The sequence below is a fragment of the Saccoglossus kowalevskii genome, chromosome 8 (assembly GCF_978046115.1).
Source record: "Saccoglossus kowalevskii chromosome 8, keSacKowa6.1, whole genome shotgun sequence".
Lineage (NCBI taxonomy): Eukaryota > Metazoa > Hemichordata > Enteropneusta > Harrimaniidae > Saccoglossus > Saccoglossus kowalevskii.
The window spans coordinates 22,748,696-22,759,503 of NC_140648.1; the positions used below are offsets into that span (position 1 = coordinate 22,748,696).

General features: G+C 34.8%; 1 protein-coding gene and 1 long non-coding RNA gene across 2 annotated transcripts; both read right to left on the reverse strand.

Moving 5' to 3' along the window:
• Positions 1 to 6,330: 6,330 nt before the first annotated feature.
• LOC146739436 (uncharacterized) lies at positions 6,331 to 7,233 on the reverse strand. Its single transcript, XR_014930098.1, has 2 exons — positions 7,153 to 7,233; positions 6,331 to 6,467 (listed from the first exon to the last, which is right to left on the reverse strand). It is a non-coding gene; the product is annotated as an uncharacterized LOC146739436 (long non-coding RNA).
• Positions 7,234 to 9,195: 1,962 nt separating this feature from the next.
• LOC146739437 (lectin BRA-3-like) lies at positions 9,196 to 10,507 on the reverse strand. Its single transcript, XM_085502786.1, has 2 exons — positions 10,192 to 10,507; positions 9,196 to 9,569 (listed from the first exon to the last, which is right to left on the reverse strand). Exons 1-2 carry the CDS (start codon positions 10,283 to 10,285, stop codon positions 9,196 to 9,198), a joined length of 468 nt encoding a protein of 155 aa, XP_085358912.1. The 5' UTR covers positions 10,286 to 10,507.
• Between the last annotated feature and the right edge of the window lie 301 nt (positions 10,508 to 10,808).

Sequence of the window (10,808 nt, forward strand, 5' to 3'; positions counted from 1 at the left end):
GATAATATATTTGATATGATATTTTTTCTCAAATATAACGCTCAGCCATATTAGTATGTTTGTAGAAATATATACCCGATATTCATGACCGATTTCTTATGTTCACCTATTAATTCATTTTCAGAACAAAATGATGATCCATGTGCGACAATAAGATGTGGATTTTATGCACAGTGCAAAAGGGGTAGATGCGTTTTGAATAATCAGAAGTATTCGGCATATTGCATATTATACGCACGCCCAAAATTACAGTACTTCCATGTGCGTGTTCTCGTTAAATCATATATAAACCAAACTTTGTTCTTTTACATATTTCAGCGACATACGCGACAGATGCCATTCCCCAGGACACGTTCATTTGCCCAGATGGTACTATGTCTGTACAATGTCCGACAAACCCCTGCGAAGTCACTCAGTGCGAGCGATATCCATACGCACGATGTGAAGTTGATTACTGTGCGGAATGTAATGGCAAAAGTTACCAATGATGATGGTAGCGTACTGGATTGTGCCGGTAAATTTAAGTTTGCATATAAGCTGTATGTCAGGCAGGCTATAGCATTTGCATCATGATTTGGTATCTATAGTAACTGAAACAAAACGAGGTGGCCAGGAACTAAATAAATAAACAAACTTTCTAGATACACAAGTAAGACAATGGGATATGATAGTTTCATCTATAAAAATAAATAATCTGGAGCGGATAGACATTTTTCTGAAGCATAGCGCTTAGCCACTGCATGCTTTTGGAAATAAATCCCCGATAATTTTTTATAGTATTTCAGGCAGTGTGGCTAGACTTAAATTTAGTGACTGATTGCCTTAGATTAACTAATTTAATTCATTTTCAGGACAAAATCCCGATCCATGTGCGTCGATGAGATGCGGAATTTATGCGCAGTGCAAATGGGGTAGATGCGTCTGTCCATTCGTGTGTTATAAAGGGTATATACCAGTGTGTGGCTCTGACGGTAATACTTATCGAAACGAATGCTCAATGCGTGTAACCGCCTGCAAAAACCGACAAAATATATATGTACAGCATATGAACAAGTGTCAGCATGGTATGCATATATATATATATTTACAGTTTCCCTTTGATTAATGAGAAGTATCCGACATATAATACGGAAGTGCACAGCCACATATCCATCTACATAATATTGTTCTTGAAGTATATCCTCAGAATTTATATTTCATGCCGTACTGTAATACGGCGCATCAAAACTGTACAAGTATAAGATGTAACGTGTATGTTCTACGTATGATATAATTATTTTGTATTTCACAGATAAGAATCGATGTACAGGTTTGTCACATTCAGGTCACTGTAGAGCAATGCTACTACGATGGTATTTCGACCAATCAACGGGAACGTGTGAACCTTTTATCTACTCGGGGTGTGGAGGAAATAGAAACAGGTTCTGGAGAAAGTGGAAATGCAAACAAAAATGCTTGGACTGATTTGCAGTATTGTAATATCTCTGCCGCGGGGTTTTTCATCTTCTTGGCTGTGAATGTTCACTTGCAGAAACTATTGATTGCCCTTTATATAGCAATATAGTTATTCACGAGTAGTTTTACGAGTGAATTTTGACAATGCCATCGGATATTTGATTATTCAGTTCATGCAGTATAAACCTTGGATGTATTAATGTGTAATAAATTGATACTATATGAAAAATAACAAATTACTTTTTTTGAAGATCAAACATATTTTTTTTTAAATTAGCTTTGACACTTAGTTGCAATTGCAATTGTTTTTCAAAACAAAAATTATAATAGTAAATATAGTTAGCAAATTTATAAAGTCGAAAAAAATAAATCATTAGTTATCTTCCCTTGGAGATAATCTTTCAATACAACGAAGTTTGTATATGGAATTCAAAGGAAAATTTCGCTTGATTTAAGTATACTTACCTGTTGTAATACGATTAACCAGCATAGCCATTCAAACATCAGTGGTATCCTAATCGTCATTTTTTGGGGACGTGATATGACATACATAACAACGTGTATCCATTTTATCAACGTGCATTCCCCTCATTGAGTAAGTAATTTGTAATATATGATTATTATCATATGATTAAAAAATGTGTACAATAAACACGAATTGCGTGTCGAGACATATGTTGAACTTATTAAGTTTGCTTTAATAATTATACTGGTATAGGAAATGAGTGATTATAACTTTGACAAACTCAAAATTCATAAAAAAAACACTGAAAACTAATTACATTTGGCATGGTATGATATACCGAATTCTTTATAGAAGGTACCTAGGATATTTTTTTCTTTTCGCGGCAAAGTAATAATAAACTCTTGGCTTTCAAGTACACGAGTCAATTTACTTTGAAGACCAAATTTTGAAAAGTGTAATTATTACATAGTGAAATTATCTATGTACTTCAAATAGTCTTGATTTTGTATGTTGAATTATTCAATGTAAATGTTATTAATACCAGCATGTTGGTACAGCTAATATGCGGTTAACATAGCCATTGAATTTAATAGGCATTTCTTCTGAAGTTCCCAGGACATCGCTGATACGTACGCAGATCGACTTCGTTATTTAGTATGTACATCTTTACAGATTGGAAGAGTCCAATTTGTTTATCAATCAATTAATGGTAGTGTGTGTGGAAAATTCATTGACACGTTTTACAAATGCTAGGTTAATTGAGTCGACATAGAAGTACTTTTTATTATCGTTTAAAAACCAAGTATGTGTAAAACATAAGCTCAAAACCGTTTCATATTCAGTATTGTATAATTCCTTGTATGGTCGGAAAAAAAATCCCTGAAAAATAAAACATCCCTGAAAAATATATGTTACCCATGTACTTTTTGTCTGTGAATAGTGATAACAATTTTCATAAATAATATCTAATGATCGTGACATCAACAATGTTGTGCCACTGTGTGGGACCAGACGTTACTATTATGTATGGATAGATATCACGTTCTTTTACGCCGTGGCATTGTATGTGAGATGACAGTCCGTACACGTATGACCTGAAAGTAATAACCACGCCCATTCAGAAATTCACTCCTTTATTATTATTCTGAATCTTGCCATTGAACTAAATCTCTTAACAAGCGCGTCTATCGCAATGTTTTTCTTAAACGTGTTCTGTTTGTTCTGTTCAACTCGCTGGACACGCCTATAGAGAGATACCCTACCATAAATTAATTAATACTAGCTCACTGTCGAAGTGATATATTCATGCACAGAATATAATAATTACTAGAGGCAGAACAAGTGTAAATAATGAGCACATATACATTATGTACGAGTGAGTTTAAAATGCTCCGAATACAATTTACTATATTGAGTTATGCATAATCAAAGATTGCAAAAATTAGTTGTGGGTAAAGCAAGTTAATTCAGTCGGAAAAAAGTCACAATCGATGATCTTATATAATATTATGTTGCTGAAGTTATCGTGATTAACGTGTATTTAAGCTAAACCAAGAGCATCGTCCGAAGTCATGCACGGCATATAATGGTTTTATATGATCTACTAGATTGTGTGGTAATTACTGATCTCACACAAACACGGCATACAAATCACCAAGTAATAGCACATTAGTGATTTGGAACATGTTACATATTGTTTTAACCACAAGGAAGACCATAGTAAGATTGAAGTTATTTTTTTCTATTTTTGCACCAATTTAGTCTCCGTCAAGGTAAAATTTTTTTCATCTGCATATATTTTGCCAATAATCAACACAGATATTTCTATTAGCGTAGATTGGTCCTCGTATTCTCTCCCAGTACATGCGGTAGGCAGTTTTTATTTGTAACGTACATTTCATTACAAAAACGCACTCTATCTAATCATTTTATATAACGTTGGTTCCTGGAACACTTTTTTTAACACGCGCGGATCAATCATATGCGATACAATGTTGGATAACAAAATTATAACTTGGGACATCAATCATATAGAATAACGTGATTCATTAACAGATTATTAAAGTGTGTGGCAACGTACATTTCACTTGACCTTACGATGACAACATTTCAAATAAATTTCTAATAAATATGACGCAATATTATAATAAATTAAATGCCGTAAATTAAAATGTATTGTTACAATATTCGTGATTATATCAAACCGACGTATTCGACTTCCGCATGTAATGGAAACATTTCTTATTTCTTATTCCAGCAGTGAAACAGTAACGTAATGTCATATTTAGAGGTAATACGTAACATGGATGGATAGTGAAATAAGAGATTAATAAAACTTCATTTTAGTGTAGGGTGCATGCAGCATATATAGAAACTTTCGTATCAAACTGTCCGGGACCATATTTACCTCCTTATTGTGTTTGTGAAAATATCTCTATCCGTACGGCATTATTCTGATTAGATATACATTTACGAATAATGAAATGTTTCGGTGAAATGAATACAAAGTTATAACATAGCGCTCTAGATATGGTGCAGTTACTATGATGAAATTGTTTGCACGTGTCTGTTGATCGACTTAATTAGTTGATTACGAGCGAATGGCTGTGTTATGTCTGTCATCGTTTAGGCCCATTTGAGGTCCTGGACGGAACTCGACTCAGTGATTTGGAACAAATTACGAGATAACCGTCGCTATTCGGACTGCAATTTCTGACAGTTGGTATTCGTAGTTATTAATGTAGTGAACGATTAATCAAAAGATATGACGTGTTCAGTACTTAGTGTGATTGGCTGTATGATTGAAGGCCACGCCTTAGAGTCTTAATACTTCTTTGTAATTGGTTAAGGTTTTGAAAGTGAATAAAGTTGTTTTTAGTTGGTCTAGGCGAGTACACCAGGACAGACGCAGTCCTGGAGAGTCTTGACGCAGTCTTGGGCGAGTCTTGGGTCAGCCTTGCGATAGTCTTGGGGACTTTTCCCCAGGGCGCTGTGTCTTATAGAGTGCTCGACTGACCGACTAAGACGAGAGTTGAAACGTATTTCGTTGTGTGCATCTTATTTGACTGTAAAGTTTAAGTGACGTTCCTGATCCCGAGTTAGACCACGCCAATTACACAACATATGTCCATGAAATGTTGTATAAACATGACCATGAAATGTTGTGTAAACAAATGAATATAAAAACAAGCTGTGTTCGCATTTTTAACGCGTGATAATAATTAGTGACAATATTAAATAGTTCAGACAACACATTAACATGTTTGCCTACGTCATCCTGGGATTGTATATTTATAACTTGCTATTTTCACAGTACGTAAACAATGAAATTGTTTTAATATCAACCGACTTCAACAAAACGAAACGAAAATACACTTATTTCAACACAATCCGTAGTTATCAGGCTGTATATAAACCTAGAGTTGTCATACAACCTTCATGCGTACAGTCACAGTGACAAAATGTTCCGAACTTTGTGACGTCAAACTATATTATATGAGACCAAATCGTGCAACAGTGCCGTTTTAATCGCCGTAATACGAAGATTTCGAACTTGATAACTAAAAATACTCGGTTGGTACAACTATAATAACATATCACTGAAAGGGATACAATTTCTGCCGATTCCCAAAACCTAACGCGCCTAGATGCCATGCGTAATTAACTTAAATTATCATTCAATTCAAACGCGTGGTTCACAATTTACAGAAGTTTGCTCATAAAATATCACTTCATAGAGCTGTTTGGTACTCGTGACGTCATGGAATGTTTTATTCACTTATCTTCGGTTTGTGAATAGCACTGACGCGCAATTTATAACCAACTTTCTCAGAAACTAGGAGTACGACTCTACATTCCACGGTGCCGTGATTTGGTTTTTGTCCTCCTATTAATCATGGCAGTTCCGTGTGATAAAGTGCATAATGCACATTCTAATGCCCTGTTTGGTGATTTGACAATATATATTGTTTGTAATTATAGTAAATCTGAATGTTTAGGATTGGTTCATCAGATATCAGCAAAAGTGCGTTTTCGTCTAAAGTCGCATTTACGGACTCCATTTCACCATTGAATCTGAAGTTTTTCAAGACTCCACAGTTCACTAAACATATTTTTCCCATTCTATATTTCTTGTTTACTTTCTTCACTAAGCGTATGTTTAACGTTTTGACATTTACTGATTCGTACTGCTCGGCTAGGGACGATGTTCATAAGTGACACTGGAGCAGCGAAACTACGGCTGGTAGGTAAGCGACTCGTTTTATCACTCGGACATTTCAGTAGCCCAGTTGATTCAATTGATGCAAATCATAGCAATGTAGTCGTCGTTTCCACATGGAAACGCATTTCAAATAGTAGGTCTACAAACAAACTTCAGTGACACGCATAATAAACTCATTAAATGCAAATATATTTCAAATAATTTATCTACTTCTATTATAGATAATGAGGCCAATTATAGAGGCCGACGTTATATTCCAGACAGCAGAGCAGTATAAGGTATAACTTATACACATAACACTGGATCAGTTGGCACATTTTCCTCCTAAAAAATGAAGAGTTGAAATTATATTTAGAGGTTATAAACAGCAAGTGTGAATAAAATATATCTGTAAACCATTTGTCCAGTCATTATTTACATAATACCTCAATTAAATGCGAAATACAGCGAAGATTGGAAAGTCTGGTCCATGCGAGAATGATTTGGGAATTCTTGGAAACTGACACATTTATTTAGCTTGGCTACCATGGTAATATATTTATGCGTCAACCATACATGTGCACTTTCTCATAAATGATTAGACAGATCTTATTATCACAGGCTGTACTTTCAATCAAGCGGAGAAATTGATTGGCAATTAAATAACCGCTGACTTGGAGCAAATATTATAGCATGATTATAAATAAATAATATCATAAGTGACAACTGTTCACAACCTAGATACTAATTATATAACGATTTGCAGTAATATTGATAAGTTTGTTAAGTTTCTGTGTGAACACGAGCATTGGACATTTGGTAAGTCTGTGTGAAATTCATAATTCATTATTACGATGTTTTTGGCAAAACTAAAACCATTTTGCCAATTTTACTCACAGTAAAAAGGACCCCACCAATATTCGTATCAGAAACAACGTATTACGCGAAACGAGTTGAGCAACGTGTCCATTGCACATTGCGTGGTGACCGCATATAAGTATACGCGATTCAAAACAGACAACAAACTTACGGATTTCGCAAATGAATCCTTTCTTTTTTGTGCAACACTCATCGTCAATTTTGAATACTGGGTCGGTTCTCGGATATTCCCTTGAAGAAAACAAACTTTCTGAATTAGTCATCTGAATACTGCGATATCGGTGCCGATGAATGTAACGATAATGATAACTGCTTTGATTCGATGCGTTCGAATTCTTATTATTTTGTACAGTTTGTGCTTTTGAATTTAATGCACAGAAAATCAATCAATCAATCAATCGATCGATCGATCATTCGAATCAGTCAAATTTCTGCTGACTTACAAAATATTGCTCACCGAATTTACTTACCACTAGTAATCAATCAATCAATCAACATTAACAACAGACTGTATGTATAAGTGATGTATGTTCAACATTTCAACGTGATATTAACATAATATACTTCAATATGAATGTAAATATAAAAATTATCTTGATACTCTAACAAAAGTTCATAGGGGAGTCAGACAAGGTGACCCATTGTCACCATACCTATGTATTCTTGTCATTGAAACTTTAGCAATCTACCTTAGAAATAACGAAAAAGTAAAAGGGATTACCCTGTTAAAAAATGAATATTTGCTTGGGCAATATGCAGATGATGCCTTTTTATTTTTAGATGGAACTGAATGGTCCCGGAGGGAAGTGCTCAATACCTTAGATAAGTTCTCTATCTGTTCAGGACTTCGCCCTAATTATGAAAAAAACATTGTTATTTGGATAGGGAGTAAACGAAATTGCCTCGATAAGTTTTTAACAGACATAGGTTTAAATTGGACGAACAATCCATTTCAAGTACTGGGGGTCACATTTGATGTGAATCTAAATCTACTGTGTGACCTTAATCATATTCCCGCTATCAATGATATTAAAAGGTTGTTTAAGTCATGGGAAAAGAGGCACTTGACACTCATAGGAAAAGTTACAGTGGTAAAAACATTAGCAATTTCAAAACTGGTTCATTTGTTGACAGTTCTTCCAAACATGCCGGCTAATATCATCAAAGACCTGGAAAAAATAATTTACAATTTTATTTGGAACTCTAATTATGATAAAATTAATAGAAAAAGAATGTGCTTAGAATACAAAGAGGGTGGCTTGAAATTGACCCATTTATTATCATTTATGAAATCTATGAAATCATCAGTACTCAGTGATGACTTTTATACATGGAAACAACTATTTAATAGTCAACTAAAATTTAAACATCACTTGCTCAAGCGTATGGGGGAAGAACAAATACGTTATATTAGACATACAGTATTGAGTGATAATCCATTTTGGAAAGATGTATTTACTGTATAGGAAGAAATTTGTATTACCAAAACAGAAGCAGATTATATTGTAAATCAACCACTTTGGTATAACCCAGCAATATAAAACTACGGACGATGTATCAATGAGAAATGTTCAATTTCGATTATTACATAGAATTACACCAACTAACAGATACTTGCATTTAAGAAATTTGGTAGAGGATGAAAGATGTTCTTTTTGTGGTCTGTTTGTAGAAAGATGTCATCATTTGTTTTTTGAATGCCCCCTTTCGCTTGAGCTTTAGACACAGGTAGAAAATTATTTAGAGGTAAACGGCAATATTTACATAAAATTTTCTCAGAAAGATATAATTTTGGGCATACCTTTAAATCAAACAGAAATCATCATGCCTTTTAAATTTTCTGATACTTTTTACGAAATTGTATATTATGCGGTGTAAATGGAAACAGGTGCAGCCAAGTATACAGGCATGGAAAAATACTTTGATTTTAACCTTTAATATTGAGTATTCCAAGTCCATACAGAAAGACTCTCTACATGGATTCAAAAGTACATGGGACCCACTATTTGATTCAATGGAGTTACTCTAAATTGTTTTGTTTTTTCATTTTAATTTTTACGTTGTTATGGTTTTTTGTATTTGTACTGTTTTAATATCATATAATAATAATAAAAAAAAAAAGTTTCATCCGAGTATTAGACACAAGATAATACAAATCAATGTCTTATATGAAAATGTAATAACTAAGAAATATTTACCAGAGTTGACAGCAATCTTGGTCATGATCTTCATCCGCGAACCTGAGATTGACCTTGTTGTTGGGATTGTTTGGGGACCATACCATATCTTGCGTTTTCATAGCTTCCCCGGTGGTCCACGTAAAGGTACCTTCTATGTCCCGATCGTTGCAACCAATCCAATAACCGTGTTTAGGTGGATGACTGTACACTGTCGATGACATCAAAAACGTGCGCAGTGTATTGCGTACTTCTTGCTTCTCTAAAACAGCCAGCGACGAATCAAACCCATCAATACTATACTGATCTCTACAGTAGTCATCAGCTGATTTCCACATCATGATTGGGCTGAGAAATACCTTGAACAAATCGTCTCCAATACAAAGTTCGTCTGAAAAAAGAATATCAAAAGTAGTTCAGAGTAGCACAATAGCAATTCCCATTAATAAATTTCACAACCGCAGCTGCAACGAGATATGTATGTTGAGTAAAGATTTTAACTAGTGATGAACTTAAATTCTCATTTCAATGTGAATACTTAATTATTGCCTAATTGTTTAACAATATCAACACTTTAATATAAAAATATTTTGACAATTTTCAAACGGCATACAACTTCCCAGTACATTTATCTACAGTACAACAACATGCTTCATGATGTGATAGGTTATCACACTATCCATGAAGATATACATAAAGATACGCATTTATGTAAGTTACACCCTAGCCGATAAACGCCGAGACCACTTGGACGATTTTTATCAATGAAAATGAATACTAGCTACCCTGCCAATATGTGTACAGAAACATACAGTCGTCATTTTAATCGAATCTCTGTACTAAAATTAGTTCACTGTGTAGCTAAAAATATACGCAATATAATGGGGTCTTATTACGATTCATATCCAAACATCGGATTTCGTAATCTAGCGTAGTTTCATTGCCACTGATGTACACACACGAAATACAATTTTGAAAAGTTTCTCTACATGCCGTCAAATTAGAAGACGTACCTTCAGCAGAATCATTATATGTCACATTCTGGACAGAACATGGACAAAACACGCGTACTTCGTAGTTCTGACATAAATTAATGGTTGTCATCATGGAAACATATCAAACCAAACGATAAATGACACTGTAGAGTTTGTGATGTCTGGTCCCACGGAGTGTACGGTTCTACCGCGGCACGACACTCCATCTCAGAGGGCGAGTCACAAATTTGATAATTTAGACGAAGATCTTCTATCAATTCAAATTCACCTACTGCTTCAAAGTCAACCAGACCGCCATTCTCGTCGTCCATCCATTCGGTCCATACATCACAGGCTGGTGGAACAAAAAATGCGTTAACTATCGTCAAAACAAATACATATGAAACACTGATACACACGCACCAGATATTATAAAGCGCCACAGTCACTGTGTAGTGTAGGATTTTCGTGTTGGAGTTGTCAAAGCGTTGTTCACGGCTCATGGTGTTCATCTCGAACGCGGCGCAGTGCGACAACTGTAACACTTCAACATCGATGCTACTGATTTATTACGGTTCAAATATCAACAAGCATTTAATTCAAAGCCAAACGCCACTAACAGATCGAAATCCGAAGACTGGTGAACGTTGCACCTG

Coding starts and splice junctions, on each gene's coding strand:
- LOC146739437 (XM_085502786.1), bottom strand. CDS start 10,285: ATGATGACAACCATTAATTTATGTCAGAACTACGAAGTACGCGTGTTT. Junction 9,570..10,191: donor ATATAATGATTCTGCTGAAG/GTACGTCTTCTA, acceptor TTCTTTTTTCAG/ACGAACTTTGTATTGGAGAC.